The sequence below is a fragment of the Acinonyx jubatus genome, chromosome A2 (assembly GCF_027475565.1).
Source record: "Acinonyx jubatus isolate Ajub_Pintada_27869175 chromosome A2, VMU_Ajub_asm_v1.0, whole genome shotgun sequence".
Lineage (NCBI taxonomy): Eukaryota > Metazoa > Chordata > Mammalia > Carnivora > Felidae > Acinonyx > Acinonyx jubatus.
The window spans coordinates 149126147-149143450 of NC_069383.1; the positions used below are offsets into that span (position 1 = coordinate 149126147).

General features: G+C 45.4%; 1 protein-coding gene across 3 annotated transcripts in view; it reads left to right on the forward strand.

The window, feature by feature from the left end:
• Positions 1-17304, forward strand: part of SCAP (SREBF chaperone) — a 70146-nt gene that overhangs the window by 34796 nt on the left and 18046 nt on the right. For all 3 annotated transcript variants that reach the window (XM_027038576.2, XM_053219512.1, XM_053219513.1), the window contains exon 3: positions 12306-12435. In XM_027038576.2, the coding sequence (XP_026894377.1) occupies positions 12306-12435 (130 nt within the window). The remainder of the gene's footprint in view (positions 1-12305; positions 12436-17304) is intronic.

Below are 17304 nucleotides of genomic sequence, written 5' to 3' on the forward strand. Positions count from 1 at the left end.
GGGATTCTGGTGCCAGCACTGTGGCACTCTGTCACCCTGACTGTCCTCGCTGTGGATGTGTATTTATACTGACGTTTAAATTTTGTTACATTGTGTTGTATAGGATACTTATGGCTACATCCTATAGGAGATAAATTAGTAGAACATAGCTCTTGTTTTTTCCTCTAGGTTAATTATTTCTTTCAGAATCTCTTTCAAGATCATACTTTTCAAAAATCGTCTCTCTCCTTCAAAATCATACTTTCCCAGTCTTGGCCTGTGTGATAAGTCCATGGCTCTTAAACCTGAGCTAGCGACAGAATCACCTGGACAGCATGCTAAACACAGATTGCTGAGCACCACCCTAGAGTTTCCATTCATCAGGTCTGGGATGAGCCCAAGAATTTACATCTCTAACAAGTTCCCAGGCCTGGGGACCATGTGCTGAGAACCACTAGACTGTGTCTTTCTTGAAAATTTCTCTGAAGTTCTATCACCTTTCAGTGAAAAGAGTTTTCTCTCTTATTCTGATTCTTGGAGCAGCAGTGTGCGGGGACACTCATGGTTATTATCACTGATGTTGCCTTCTGTTGAGGGTGGTAGAACTTAGCTTCCCCTCCACTAAGTTCTCAGCTCCTCGATGGCCTCTTTACACATGCCTCAGCACATGGGAACATGGTAAGAAATACTTGATGGATGAGTACATTGGATTAAACTTGTCTGCTCGGTGAGCAGTTTGAGTTGAGGAGGTGGTAGTTGTGATTCCCCTTCCACAAACACAACTCTGGCTACGGGAAACGGAAAGTATGTTTCCTCTTTGCTGTTCATCTTCTGGGTATTGGGTGTAGCCAGCTGAGACCAGGCAGTTTCCTGGACAGGGAATGTAGGATATGTGTAGCAGCTGCTTGGGTGCAGTTGGGCCTTATCTTTGAATGAATAATTTGATATTACACAAATGTTTCAGAACAGACAGTCCTTGGATTTATGATATGAGGGCCTCTGGTATGAAAACCTTAGGAGACAGCTGACATGTCAAGCTTGGAGAACTCCCTCTTGACTCATGGTGAATTAGAATAGGATGGAGGTTGGGGAAGAGGCAGATGTGATGAAAACAATATTTAACAACCAGTACAGCCCAGATGCAGCCAAGCCTGCCTTATATTTCACAGGTGCTTCTGGCTGAACATCAGTCTAGAGGAAGAGGTGGGTGGTGAGGCTCAGGGTAGGACTAGGCTGATGGGAAGGAAAGGAAGACTGATCTTCATTGACCTCCGGCTTTGTAGGTCCTTTGATGCTTTTCCTTTCACACACACACTGTTCCATTTGGTGCCTGACATCCTTGGAGGGGGTGGTTGTGTCCTAGATTTTTTTTTTAAGGGTGATGAAACTAGTGTGGAGAGCTGGTAAGTGGTAAATATTATGACTGGCAGGTCCCTGTGGAAAGCCCTGTACTTTCTCTACTTCACCCAGGTGATAGGAACGTTTTGAAGAATACTCTTTGGTGCTGATAGCTTTCATTGCAAGATGTTTGCTCTCTGAACAAGAAGCCTGAGAGAGATGGTCTCAGTTGCAGTGGGCCAGGATTAGGGCCTGGCAGGATATGCCTAGACAGAGAACAGTCTTTTTGAGGCAGGAGCCCTATATAACAGAAGTTGGGGAGAGAGCACAAAGTTGGGTTTTCTCAATAAAGATAGCTTAAAAAAACAAAAGATGGCCATAATAAATGCCAAGCACTATGCCAGACCAGTGATGCACACATCATTCCTCTCAGAAGTGCACAATTGTGGGTCCAAGACATTGGATATTGTGCCCAGCAGATGTGACCTGGCCTTGGGGCAAAGGGAGACAATGTCAGGGAGGCTTCTTTGGAGGAGAGCCTCTGAGCTGAACCCTGCGGGAAGAGTAAGTGGTGTCTTCGTCTTCATCATTTAAGGTCATCAGTCAGCTCGTTCAGCAAATGGGCAGGGAAGGGAGTATCCCGGCAAGCCCCTCCAAGAACCTGCTACCTCCTCTGGTCCCGCCCTCTGACGGCACCACAGTTTCCTCATGTCTTTGCAGTCCAAAGTTTTTCTTTGAAGAGAAAAATCAGCCTTGTACTCTCCCATTCTTAGTGCTGTGTACTTACTTTCTCAAACCAACATCTTTGTTGAGTTATCTCAAAAAAGAGTTTTTTAACAACTTTTCTTAAAATCTGATTGGCTTAGGAAACATTTTCCAAGGCTAAATGAAGTCTGTTAGCCTCCAAAAATGATAAAGTTTGTATCAGAGAATCCACGGGTTGTGGGTCTTTTGGGGCAGGAGATGAGATGTTGTGGACTCAGGGCACAAGCCTCCGTGTCCTCTTCTGACCCGGGAACCTTCCCTCTGCAGAGCAGCTTCCTGCTTCTGTTCAGAGCCTCGGGTTGCCTGCAGAAAACAGAGTGTAAGTAATAGCATTTAGTAGTTTCATTAGATACCTAGATTCTGTTTAGTTGTTCATCTTGTATTGTTCCTGGAATGAGACCCTTGTGCAGCTTGAACTCAAAGGGCCCCTGCACTTGATGTCCTTGTTCAGATCTGGCAGCCACCTGAGCTGTAGACCCCATTCTTCAGCACTGGACCACCCTGGGAACAGTGAATGCTTTTTCCTCCAGGAAAATCTGATGAAACTTGCAGCACGTAGACACTGGCAAGAGGTGTCTTCACATTTCCTAGAGGTTAGGCCATCAGGACCTGAGGGTGTGGCCCAGCAGCAGCCCAGCAAGGCAGAGGGCGCCGTTGCTCCCATTGCGCCCTGGGATGTGGTGGGTGCACTGTTGGGTGAAGAGAGAGTGCTCGAGCGCCAGGCTAGCGGACTGCCTGTGTGCAGAACAGAGGTCAACGTGAGGGTCATTGGGTCACTTGTTGATCCTACAGCCTGCTGCTCATGGCTAGACATGGTGATTTTCATTTGGAGAGCAAGTTAAATAATAGTGAGGCCATTCTAAACCTCATGAAGGACGGTAATCTTGCAAACTATGTGGGTATTCCAGAGCAGGTTTGGCCCCTTTCCTCATCCATTTTCTCTGGCAGAATGCAGTACCTTTGAGCTGAGGCTGCACATCTCCGTTGCATGGTCTCTGTCCACCTCTCCCCCCATCTCCCCACATCTCAAGTTTCCCCAGATCACCATGAGTCCTTGGGAAGTGTGCATACAGGGGCCTGTATTAAAGGTTCCTTCTTTCTACGCCCATGTGGTCAGTGTAGACACATTTATATTCTCTTTGTGATCAAGAAAAAAATCTAAGTAACTGAAGCCTTATGTGCAATTGTGCTTTGGAGAGCCAGCTGGGTAGCTGAGAATGAGTCCCAGAGCACCCCTCGTCTCTGCCCTGAAGCCTGCACTTGAGAGCCCAAGGGACCAGCTCCTGCAGCTGCTCCAGGATGCTGACCTGTTCAGCATGCCAGAGCCAAAGCCTCCCCCCAGCAGAAGTTAACTCCTGGCCTCACAAACAAGCTCTGGAAAAGTTCTGAAATGCCTGTGGGAGATCAAAGACTCCTTTACCACCCCAAATTTCCTCAAGCAGGAAAGGGCAGGAGATCTCAGAAATACCGCCTTCTAGTCTTTTGCTACCCCACCTCTAGCCCTGTACTGTTCTCCCCTGAGAGGCGAAGAGAGAAAACATCTCCCATCCTGATGCCTCCAGATAAGTGCCTTGTGCAACATCTCTGAGTGTCATTTCTGAGGCTGATGTTTCCATCTGTCTTCGGCATCTCCTGAACCTCCATCCTAGATGACTGGGAGTGAGGAGGAGTTGAGACTAGAGCCAGTAGCATCCGTGTAATTGTGGGATGCAGGGCAACAGGACAGTGCACGGAAGCTTGGTCAAGAAGCAGGGGAAAGGACCATTAAAGGTCCTAAATATACTTGCATGGGAGTGGTTGAAAGGTCCCCCCTCCCCATCCAAAAGCCCACCCTGGCCCAGGGGATGGCCGTCGCCTCACCCTGCCCCAAGACACAACGGGATGTGTACATCTGACCCCAAGCCCCCTTGTTTTTATATTCAGGCCCCTGCCAGGGTGGCAACAAAAGGGGTATATGGACAAGAAGGGCAGGGCCAGGTCCTGGGATGTGAGAGGGCAGAGGAGCTGGTGGTCAAGAACCTGTCCCAGGGAGGAGGGACCATGGGTGAGCCTACAGTCCGTACCCTCAGCACATGCTGTGTTGTGATGGACTTCACTTCAAAAGCAAGTTTAAAGATAAATTTATTAAGAATTTCCATACCAATGAAGACATCCAGATGGCAAACAAACACATGAAAAGATGTTCAACATCGCTCATCATCAGGGAAATAAAAATCAAAACCACAATGAGATACCACCTCATACTGGTCAGAGTGGCTAAAATTAACAACTCTGGAAACAACAGATGTTGACCAGGATGTGGAGACAGGGGAACCCTCTTGCACTGTTGGTGGGAATGCAAACTGGTACAGCCACTCTGGAAAACAGGAGATTTCTCAAAAAATTAAAAATAGAATTACCCTGTGACCCAGCAATTGCACTACTAGGAATTTATCTGAAGCATACAAAAATGCTGATTTGAAAGGGCACATGCACCCCAATGTTCATAGCAGCACTATCAACAATAGCCAAATTATGTATATACAATGGAATACTACTCAGAGATGAAAAAGAATGAAATCTTGCCATTTGCAACAACGTGGATGGAACTGGAGGGTAGTATGCTAAGCAAAATAAGAGAAAGATATCACATGATTTTACTCATATGTGGAATTTGAGAAATTTAACAGGATCATAGGGGAAGGTAAGGAAAAATAAGATAAAAACAGAGGAAGGCAAACCATAAGAGACTCTTAAATACAGAGAACAAAGTGAGGGTTGATGGGCATGGAGGGTGGGGAAAATGGGTGATGGGCATTAAGGAGGGCACTTGTTGGGATGAGCACTGGGTGTTACATGTAAGAGATGAATCACTGGATTCTACTCCTGAAGCCAAGACTACACTGTATGTTAACTAACTTGAGAATAAAATAAATAAGTAAGTAAATAAATAAATGAGAATTTCCATAGAGCTACTGCAGAGCATTAAACCCCAAGCGCCGAGACCTTCTGAGCGCGGAGTCCTGTGCAGCCATATGGGTTATGAAGCCAGCCTCGCGTATGGAACATCTGGTAGATAAATAATCCTGAACATTTCCTGAACATCTTTTATGTGACTGATATTGGGGATGCAGAAATTAAAATGGCATGGACCCTCCCTGTACATTTCTTATATTAATCATGCAGATGAGAAGTCTCTAGGATCAGTGTTTGCAGGCTGCCATGGAGAACAGAAGACATGTGCCTACCTGCCTGGGATTGGAGGAATACAAAGGCTGTGTTGCCCTGAAGGACAAGCAGGAATTTGGCTGGCCTTGGGGAGAGCAAGGGGAGCCATTTCGTTTTGGGCTCCCCTGAGACAAGGATTTGAGTACATACATGTAGCTAATGTGTAAAATGAAGTGAGCACTGGTAGGAAGGTGGAAAAGTGAAATGGGAAGGAGCATCATCCAGCAACTTACTACCACAGGAAGCTGTGTAATCTCACTGGGGAATGCTGAGAAATGGTGCAGGACGTCCACCTCAGAGCTCGTCACCTGGGTGTGGGGGAGCCAGACTGTGCCAGGGTCAGCAGACTCTTTCCCTACAGGGCCAGTTGGTAAGGCCACATACGGTCTCTGTCACGTAGTTTTGTTTTGTTTTTTTAGTAACCCTGTAAATGTGTAAAAACCATTCCTAGCTCACAGGTCACACAGAAACAGGCCAGGGGCTGTAGTTTCCCAACCCCTGATCTACACAACATCAGCCACTGGTTGAGGGCTGCCTCCAGCCAGCATCAGTTCCCACCGCTTAGTCAGAGAGGCCTCCAGCGGCAACAGAACAGTCTCAAGCAAGAGAGATGCAGATGCTAACAGTTGGAAGTTGAGCCAGCATGCCCAGAAGTAAGACTAGAAGGGAGAAGGGGAGGGCAGCAGCCTCTGGGGATGTGTTGGGCGGCCAGATGTGGGGAGCAGGCCATACAGGCGTGGTAGCAGGTGGTGTGTGGGCTGGGTGGGGGGGAGATTGGAGATTTTAGTTCCATATTTGATTAAGAGATAAGTGATTTCAGCGGTAGAAGCGGAGAGTCTAGCTGGGCTAGTGCATTCATTGCTCTAGGTGAGAGGTGATTGTTGCTTAGTCTAAGCTGAAGGTCTGGAGGTGGTGAGATGTGGTGGTGTCTGGATATATTTTGAAGGTGGAGCCTTCAGGATTGTCTGAAGACCAGATGTGGAATATGAGAAAAAGAGGATCAAGATCAAAGTGCTTGGCCTGAGCAGCTGGATGGGTGGAGCTGAGACAGGAAAGGCAGGGGAGGTTTTGGAGACCTGGTTCATTTCCTTTGCCCCTGTAAGATCAGGCCAAGCCAAGATATAATCTGGCCTTAGAAACGAGTTTTGCGGAAGCAACATGGGGGTGGTTGTAGAAATCTCCAGACAGTTTCTTTCTTTAAATGTCTAGTCTGTTTTCCAACCTTGGAAAAGTGAGTGTTTTTACTTTTGAAAATTGCCTGACGGTTTTCTTCCAAGTTTTCCTTTTGGCTAGAATTTGGTAGCTGTGGATGATGATTATTCCCTTGCATTTTGCAATTTTGTAGACTCTTTTTCTTGCGTGTTTTTCTTTTGCCTATGTTAAAAGGAATGTGTGGATGTTTCAGTTTTTTAACAAGACAGAAATGCAATACACGGTATTAGAGTGTGACGTTAAGAGCACAGACTCTGATGCCTGTGCTTACATCCTGGTTTTGTCACCTTCTGGTGAGGATCTAGCTTCTGCATGTCACACTGGGTTGTGCTGAGGCTTAAATGAGCAGATAGATGGAAGGCACTTGGATTGGTGCCGGACACATAGTAGGTGCTCAGTGAGAGGAACCATGGCTAGTATAGAGACAGAGACAGGCAGGTCCGCTGCCAATGGTAAGAACCATGTTGGGGTGAGTGTAGGGTCCTTTGGTAGCTCACAGAAGGAGGGGCCCCAACCCAGATTTGGGGAAAGACTTCCTACAGCAAGTGGTACTGCAAGTGAGGCCGCCAAGGTGAGTTATCTAGGAGAAGAATAGGCAAGTGTGTTCCAGCAGGGGCAGAGCCTCAGAAGCAAGAGAGCAGTTGTGTGACTCTGAGGCAAGGTTGGGGAATGGCTGGGAGCCTTTCGAAGAACTTCAAGGCCTGTAGACTTCATCCTGAGAAAGCTGGATGCTCTGGAGTGTGCTGCCCTTCTTTTTCTTCCTGCTGCCATGTTTAGACTCCTGGAATTCACAGATATTTTTTTAATTCACAGTTTGAGAAGCAGGCTGCCTTTGGTTCAGTCAGTGTGTTTTGGGCAGCTGTGGTATGGAAAGTGAATGTAGATGTAGAGTGTACTGCCTGCTTTCATCTTGTAGTGAAGCTAAAGCTCCATCATTCTTAGCTCTGGGCCCCGAGACTCCTCTCCACATTCAGAGCCCAGAGGTTAGTCTGTGTTGTGCAGGGCTTTCCAAAGCAGAACCTTAGCTGAATCTCCAGAGACAGCCTTTGACGCCTGTCTCCAAACAGCTGAACCTTGGTTTTTGGAAGCATCGAGAGAGGAGCCAGTGTTCATGTGCAAGGGAGTCTCCATGTGATTGACAGCTGATTTCTTCTCAGAAACCATGGAGGCCAGAAGGCAATGAGAAAACGTTTTAAATTTTGAATGAAAAAAATCAAGTATCCTATATTCTACAAAACTAGTCTTCAGTAATGAAGGAGAAATAGAGATATCCATATAAACAAAAGCTGAGCGGGCCTGCACTACAGGAAACACTAAAGCAAGTCCTTCAGGCTGAAGTGAAGGGATACTAGACAATAATTTGAAACCATAAATAAAAGTAACACTAGTAAATATAACCAGACTTTTATATTTTTGGTTTGGTTTGTAACGTCTGTCTTTTATGATTTAAAAGGCAGGGGCACTGAATAGTAATTTTAGATCTGTAGTGATGGGCATACAATGTATAAATTGTAATCTGTGGCAATAACAATATAGAAGGGAAGAAACAGATATATAGCAAAGTGTTTAGATACTATGGAAACTAAGCTTCTCAGGCTGGATAATTTCAGCTGTCTTATTTTCAAGGTCACTGATCTTTCTCCTGCCTGCTCACATCTGCAGAACCCCTCTTTAACAATGCTATTAGATCTGGGTTGTTGTAAGTTAATAATAATTGTAATCCCTATGGTAACCAAACAGTAACTTGAAAATACAGAAAATGAAAGAAGAAGGGAGTCAAAGTGGCACATAAAAAAATTAGCCAAATACAAAAAAGGGCAGCAATTGGAGGAATTGAGGAACAAAAGTCATACAAGACATAAAATGGCACAAGTAAACCCTTCCTTATTAGTAATCACATAAAATGGGAGTGGATTTAACTCTTCTATTAAGAGAGACATTAGGGTTGCTTGGGTGGTTTGGTTAAGTGTCTAGCTCTTGATTTCAGCTCAGGTCATGAACTTACGGTTGGTGTGATCGAGCCTCGCACTGGGTTCTGCGCTGACGGTGCTGGCTGCAGAGCCTCTTTGAGATTCCACTCCTTCTCTCTCTCTGCCCCTCCCCCACTGGCACGCTTGTACATGCGCTGTCTTTCAAAAAATAAACATTAAAAAAAATAAGAGGGGCGCCTGGGTGGCTCAATCGGTTAAGCGTCTGACTTCAGCCCAGGTCATGATCTCACGGTCCGTGAGTTCGAGCCCCGCGTCGGGCTCTGGGCTGATGGCTCAGAACCTGGAGCCTGCTTCCGATTCTGTGTCTCCCTCTCTCTCTGCCCCTCCCCCATTCATGCTCTGTCTGTCTCTGTCTCAAAAATAAATAAACGTTAAAAAAAAAAATGAGTAACTTTAAAAAAAAAAAAATAAGAGAGAGGCACCTCGGTGGCTCAGTCGGTTAAGCGTCCAACTTCGGCTCAGGTCATGATCTCACGGTTTGTGGGTTCGAGCCCCACATTGGGCTTTGTGCTGACAGCTCAGAGCCTGGAGCCTGCTTCGGATTCTGTGTCTCCCTCTCTCTCTGCCCCTCCCCCGTTCATGCTCTCTCTTTCTCTCAAAAGTAAATAAACATAAAAAATTAAAAAAAAATAAGAGAGACATTGGCAGATTAAATTTACAAAGACTCTATATATACTGTCAACAAGACACTTCAGATACATAGTACACTTGAGATGTAAGAACCCAAAGAAGTTGAAAGTAAGGATGGAAAAATATATTCCATGCCAAACAGTAACAGAGAGACACCTAGAGTGGCTCTATGATTGTCAGACAACATCTAAAAGGTAACAAAATAAAGGACATTACATATTGATAAATGCTTTAGTACAGCAAGAGTGCATCACAGTTATAAACATTCACACACCTAATAACAAGGCTACAAAATAAATGAAGCAAAAACGGACAGAATTGAAATGAGAAATTGAGAAATCCACAGTTATAGTTGGATATTTCAGTTCTGTGCTGTCAGTACTAGATACAAGAAGAGACAGCAAGATAAGGAAACGGAGGACTTGAGCAACAGTGTCAACCAGCCAGACCTAACAGACATGCAGAGAACACCCAGCAACAGCAGAAGACATGTTCTCAAGTGCTCGCGGAGCAGTCTCCAGGATAGACCATCCGTTAGGCCACAGACAAGTCTTGATGAATTAAAGAAGACTGAAATCAGATAGAATATCTTTTCCAATCGCAGGGGAATGAAACTAAACATACTAGAAGGAAAACTGGAAAATTCACAAGTAGGTGGAAGTTAAACAGGATATTCTAAAACAACCAATGAGTCAAGAAGTCAGAAGGGAAATTCAGAAAATACCTTGAGGTGAGGACAAAAACAAAGACCCGAAATACCAAATCTTTTTTTTTTTTTAATTTTTATTGTTAACGTTTATTTTTGAGACAGAGACAGAGCATGAATGGGGGAGGGTCAGAGAGAGAGGGAGACACAGAATCCGAAGCAGGCTCCAGGCTTCGAGCCGTCAGCCCAGAGCCCGAGGCGGGGCTCGAACTCACGGACCGCGAAATCATGACCTGAGTTGAAGTCGGACGCTTAACCGACTGAGTCACCCATGCGCCCCACGAAATACCAAATCTAATGGGATGCTGTGATAGTCGTACTACGAGGGAAATGTGTAGCTGTGAGGACGACTCAGTACTCCTGTCTAGAATATATAAAGAACTAAAAATCAATGAGGAAAAGACAGCCAACCCAATTAAACAGAAGAGGGACTTCACAAGAGGTTATGTCTGAATGGCCAGCAAGCATATGAAAGAATTTTCCACATTGCTGCACATTGAAACTGCAGGGAGATACCACTACGTCCTCTTCTACGTGGTTACATTTAATCGGCCTGACAGTGTCAAGAGGTGGCAAGGATTTGGAGCAGTTGGAACTCTTGTCACACTGCTGGTGGGAACATACGTTTGTACCACTACTTTGGAGAATTGGTATTCTCTACAAAGCCAAACACATACACTATAAAATAACACTTCCTTCTGGGAACACACCCAACAGAAATGAGTGCTGATGGCCACCGAAAGCCATCTATGAAAATGACCGTAATAACTCTATTCTTCATAACTGAAACTGGGAACAGCCGCAGGTTCCTTGACAGTGGAATGGATAAATGCAGGGTAGTGTCTAATTCAGCGGAATAGGACATACCTACGGGAAAGAATGATCTGATATGTATGGATGAATCTAGCAGATAAAATTTAGGTGAAAGCAGCCAGTCACAAAAGAGAACACCCGTAGCATGGGTGATTTTATGTATAAGTCATTACAAAGGCAAAATGAGTTTATGGTGATGGAAGTTCTGATAGTAGTTTGGGGTGCTCTTCACTGGGCAAGGGCACAAAGCTGCCTTCTGAGGTCCTGGAAATGTTCTATAGCTTGATCTAGGCAGCGGTTACCCAGGTGTGTGCCTATGTAAAAGTTCATTGCACCAGATAGTTAAGGTTTGTACATGTATTGTATCAAAGTTGTAAATTAAAATTAAAAACAAAAGTTTTGTTAAAAAGTGAGACATGACACAAAATGAAAACGTACATGGGTTTGCCAGCTTTTTGTTGTAAGGCCAGGGCTTTTCCTGTGTGAGTGGTGGGTCTAGTGTAAAATCTAGTGTAAAATACACTCTCAGTGTGTTATATACAATTTGTGTGGTCTTTTTAAATTGGAGCAGTTGCCCAGCAATGTACATCAAGATGCTTCTGGATTTTTATTTTTATTTTTATTTATTTATTTAATGTTTATTTATTCTTGAGAGAGACAGAGACAGAGTGTGAGTGGGGGAGGGTCAGAGAGAGAAGGGGACACAGAATCCGAAGCAGGCTCCAGGCTCTGAGCTGTCAGCACAGAGCCTGACACGGGGCTCAAACTCACAAACTGGTAGATCATGACCTGAGCTGAAGTTGGACGCCTAACCGACTGAGCCACCCAGGCGCCCCTCCTTCTGGATTTTTATACATTTCCCCCCCCCTCCCCGGTTTCTTATTGTTGTCTTACTTTTAATTTGACAAGGTTTTTTTTTTTTTATAGCATCTTTATTATGTCTCTAAAAATATTCATCCAGTCTGTTTTATCAATTGGACTTCCTTGTAAGGTTTCTGTGGCTAAAAATAAGCTTGAAAGTTTTTTTTTTAATGTTTATTTTTGAGAGAGAGAGAGACAGTTGCGAGCAGGGGAGGGGCAGAGAGAGAGGGAGACACAGAATCCGAAGCAGGCTCCAAGCTGTCAGCACAGAGCCCAACATGGTGCTCAAACCCATGAACTGTAAGATCATGACCTGAGCCGAAGTTGGATGCCTAACTGAGCCATCCACGCATCCTGTTTTTTTTTGGAAAAGTTCTTTTTTCTTTTTTTTTTTTTTTTTTAAGGTTGAGAGAGAAAATGGGCACATGTGTGCAAGTGGGGAGGGGCAGAGAGAGGAGAGAGAGAATGAATCCCAAGCAGGCTCCATCCTGTCAGCTCTGAGCCCAACATGTGGCTCGATCTCACAAACCATAAGATCATGACCTGAGCTGAAACCAAGAGTCGGACACTTAACTGGCTGAGCCATCCAGGTGCTCTGAGCTTGAAAAATTCTGATATTCTGATCTGGGTGTCTTCTGAGTGTCTTTCTAGTTCCGAAGTTTTATGACTCCGATATTGTGCACACACATACAGTCCCAGCAGGGAGAATGCAGTGCAGCTGTGCTGGCCCCTGTGTCACTCATTTTGGCGCAGATTGTGCTCCTGCCGTGTCCTAACCCTTCTCTCTTTCTTGTTCGTCCCAGCTGCCCACTGCTGAAACTGCCCCTACCAGGGACAGGACCGGTGGAGTTCACCACTCCTGTGAAGGACTACTCGCCCCCACCTGTGGCCTCTGACCACAAACCAGGGGAGCCCAGCGAGCGGCCAGAGTGGGTAGGTGCTCACTGTGTGTCTGGGGAGAGCCCCGAGGGTTGGGTGGAAATTGGCCAAGGCAGGGGTTCTGGGAGTGAGAGTGAGGGTGGCCAGCTTCGGATTGGTGGGTACATGTACTTGAACAGCTTTTACTAAGGCACCACAAATATTTCATTACACAGTTAATGAATAACCTTTTTTGAAAGGAAACGCCAAGTGACACAAAAATGTGACTGTCCTCAACAGCCAGGTGGGATCTGTGGTGGTTGTAGCTATGGCCAGATGGGTCTGGAGTCCTACCTGGACTGCTCACATACCATGCCCGGGCCCAAGCAGTGCTCTGGCAAGCAGGCCATCTCCTCCTTGTCCCAAGTGGTCACGAGAGCCATGGAGCATCCTTACAGAATTTTCTGTGATCAGGGTCTCACATATCAGTGTGCACCTCATGTTTTCAGATGTCACGTCTGATTTTCTCCTCACAATGAAGTTTGGTAAAAAGTGTTGAGTTTTTGTGTTTTGGGTTTTTTAAATCTCTTTTACAGTTAGGAAAGGGGGCCCAGGGTGATGAAGTGCCTCAGTTACCTAGTTATAGATGGGGTCAGCACTGGATCAGAACTCCAGGACTCCTGACCCCAGGTCCCTGCTTGTTCTGGGCCATAGTATTCTCAGTTGATTGCCTCTGAGTTGAGCACTGATGTAGCCGAGGACGTAACGGTTGCTCTAGCTGAGGGTCTCAGGTAGAGGACTTAGCCCGCTGTGACGCTGGACTCGTTATTTGGAAATCTTACAAGCTCGATTAGCCCATCTCGAAAGCTTTTACCTGCCAGGTAGTAGATGAAGTGTCCTTCCTTCATACATTGTGCTTTGGTCCCATGGATTTGTGCTGGACTGAGTGTATTGTTGAGGAGGAAAACCAAAGCCTGGGGAACAGAGCTCTTCCTTTTCCGCCCTGTCTCTGACAATGATGATACATTCCTCTCTGTCCTTTATAGGTAATATAGCAGTCAGGTAACTTGTTGTAAACTTGCCCCTACTGTTGCTGAAATAGAGACATAGCTGGTAAGATAGGTGTGTGTTAAGCCATATATTAATCTGGCTTAATGGGACTCTGTCCATGAAGGTCAGAGGGAGCATGGTGTGGTGCTGGCAGAAACTGGTTCTGTAACTTCATGTACCAGCTTGACCATTGGCTCACTATGGGACCTTCTTGGTTCAGACCTTTTACCTTCATTAATCTCTTGAAGCAGTTGTACCACATTGTGGAACTGATGGTTTGTGGTCACAACAGGGGAGTCTGTGTTTGTGGATGTTTCATGACTAGAAGAGTTCGGTTGGCCTGATAATACATGGTAGGTATTTAATGGTACGGCTGTTGGGGAGGTGACTTGTTTGTGAGCTCTTTGAACTTCCTTAATGCCCTTCATTGGTCTGGGATGATGATAGTAAGTAGGTGTACAAATAACTTCAGGGCTCAGCAGTCAGAAGATTGGCTGTTTTCTCTCTCTTTGGAGCCCCCACCCCTTGAAGGATTGAGAAGGACCCAGGCCTCAGTGCAGTCACCTAGTGTTTTGCAAGTCAGGGGTCAGTTCTCTTACCTCCACTGACCATCCATGATAAAAATTCAGGCCAGCAATATAGGAGCAGTAAGGACTGATTTAGTTATAAGGAACAGAAAACTCAGCTCAAACCAGAGTAATCAAAAGGAATTTTTAGAGTCCTAGAACTCAAGAACACTATGGTTTGGGCCTCAAAAGGAGTTCACCTCTCGGCTCTTTTGGCTCCACTCTTGATCTGCTTAAAAGCTCCGGCAGCTTGAGCCTTATGTTCTTGCAATATCTAATCCAGTGCAGGACGAGAAGGTGCCAGGTTGTATCTAAGTGAGGTAGCTTGCCTGTCCCCAACCCAAATCCTGTGATGAAGGTGGTGCTTTGTTGACTGGCTTCATCAGCTAGTTGTCACCATCACTAGGCTTAGAACAAGAGAGGACCATTTCCAAAGGAAAATCAGGAGGCTCGGGCACTGGGCACAACAATGCAAGCACCTGCTGCCCACTAAGGAACCAGAACATCCTTCATTCCTCCATTCATTCCTGTATTCAGCATATGTTTACATTCTGCAGTGTACCCAGCAGGATGATCTAGGGGACACGTAGAGCCTCACAGCTTCTGGGGAGATCTGTCTGGTTAGAAAGAGAAGACAAAGATGTCAGTTCAAAATAAATATATGTCAAAGGGACACAGGAGCCAACTGAAAGAGTTCCCAATGGCCAGTGCTGGAAAACAAAAGATATTTTGCAATAAAAGAAAGTAGTACTGGATTATAACCCAGAGTATAAAATATCTTGAGTTCATGTGATTAAGTAAATGGGGGAAAATAGATAAATCCAGGCAAAAATTCTAAATAATTTATGTAAATACTCTCCCTCAAGGGATTAGAATATAACTTCTCTTCCTTAAGCATGGACTGTGCGTAGTGACTTCCTTCCAAAGAATACTATATGGAGAGAGGGAGCAAAGAATCACTTTACAGTGGAGAACCAGACAGTTACCTCCCCAGCAAGGAGGTCAGGGTCAATGTCAGCAGTGATAGATCAGGCTGATAGTACATACCCTTGATGTGTGACAGGTGAGGCACTCTACCTCTGGTCTTTCTCCCAGAAACCCATAACCCCAGCCTAATTATGGGAAGTTGGATGAATCCCACTTGAGGGACTTTTTATACAGTACCTGACCACTACTCCTTAAAATTGTCAAGGTTATCAAAAACAAAGAAATTCTGAGAAACTGTCACTAAGGAAAACTAAGGAAACCAAATTTTCTTAGTTTTTACCTAATGTCCTTTTTCTGTCCCAAGATTCCATTTAGGGCACCACATTAAATTTAGTGGTTACTTTCCCTGTGGCCTCCCTTGGCTACAACAGTTTTGCAGACGTCCCTTATCTTTGATGACCTTGACAGTTTGGAGTGGCGGCCAGGTATTTTGTAGAGTGCTCCTCCAGTGGGATTTGTCTGTTTTTTTCTAGATTAGACTGGGGTATGGGTTTGGGGAAGACCGCGGAGGAGAAATGCCATTCTTTCCACATCCGTCAGCCTCTTAAGTTATTTTTTACATTCCCAAACATTAAAGTTCAGTCTTCAGGCCATAAAACTCTTGGCACAAAATTTTTAAAAAGCTTTCTAATGGATGTATAGAGTAATCTCCCTATGGTTTTAATTTGCGTTTCCCAGATGACTAATGTCGTGTTTATTGTATTTGCATATCTTTCTTTGGTGTTTTTAGGTGTTGCCCATTTTGAATGAAGTTGTTTGGATTTCTTTTTATTGAATTGTAAGTCTTTCCATATGCTGGAGGTGGCTTTCTGTACAGTCGTCTTTCTCCCCTTTAGCTGTAGTGGCCCCATAGTGTGATGACAGCTGCAGTGTTCATTTTTGCTTTTGTGTGTCCCGCAGAGGGGACTCTGATCCACCCTGCCAGGTCCTGGTGCTCTTAGGCCCATCCTCTGTTGGAATCACTAACCAGTAGCCTTGTTGGGTTCAGAGGGACACTTCTTTCTGAAAGAGGGATGTTTCTACCAACGGAAGGGAAGAGCAAAGCAGAAATGGTAGAGACTTTCCATTTTGCACACGCGTGTGACCTTGGGCAAGTTACTTAATACCTTTGTTCCCTCGTTTCTGCATTCAGAAAATGGGGATGATAATCATACCTACGTTAGACGTTGTCAGAGGATTACATGAAGGCATGCAAAGGCTTAGTGCAGTGCCTGGCCCATCACTTGCACTTGACACATGTTTGTGGCTAGCACTGTTGTCATTGTCCTTGATCAGATCTGGCCAAAGTTCTGGAGGGTGACCAAAGTTCACATGCTTGGACTGCCCTTTGGGGCGCACCAGGCCTGCACTCCTTATCCTTTAGCCTGAGCTCAGATGCCACTGTCTCCAGGAAGCCTTCCCCAGCTCTCTTGCAGATTCGTGACCTGTCTCCCCTCTGTGCTCTGTTTCCACCCACTAGAGATCATTTTCCATTCAAACGTATATAGTCCAACATTTTAACATAATAGATGCTCAAGAAAGTCTTCTTGTTGAATAGAGAAACAGCACGGCTTATTTAGCAGACTAAGAGTGTAAAGTGAGGCATTTTTCTTGGAGCATGATAGTTGATAAGGTGGGACCAAGTTGAACCCCAGGTTGTGGGGTTTCAACTTTAATTGGGCAGTGGGAAGCCAGTCCCCCAGAAGCATCAGCTTGAGGAAAGTGGCGATAAGAAGATCAGTTGTATTGAACTTGGAGAAACTTAGAGACAGAGGTGACCATGCTTAGGGAAAGGGTCGGGGTGTGCAAGGGATGGAGAGAGAGATCCTCAGGAGATGCCAAATCCAATTATAATAGTTTTAAGCCATGATAATGTGACTACATATAAGTGACCTGTTTTTGGCCACTTTGCCAGATGGTTATATGTGTTGTTTTGTTTGGTCTTCGCAGTGATGACGTGAGGTCTGGGACTCCATCCCTGTTCCCTAGTAAGAGACTGGGGCTTAGAGAATGTAGACACCATTGTCCAAGGTGCACAGCCAGGGCTGACACTGGAAGTTGAACCCAGGTGGGTCCCCTGAGACCGCCATTCCCACCACACCACACCCGCTTACCTGCCCAGGGCTGGAGGACAGATCAGCAGCCACGTTTTCCAGAAGAGCTGAGTTAACAGGAGTCCTCTGTCATGTTCTGAAGAGAGCTTCTGGGTGTGTCAGTGTGAAGGTAAACTCCCTGGAGTTTGCTCTGTCTGCATGTAAAGGAAGGACTGTGTTTTAAACAAAACAAGCCTGAGGTCTCTTGCACTGGCCTGGCTCTCCCAGACCAGGTCATCATGAAACCTGAACTTCACACTAAGCCCTAC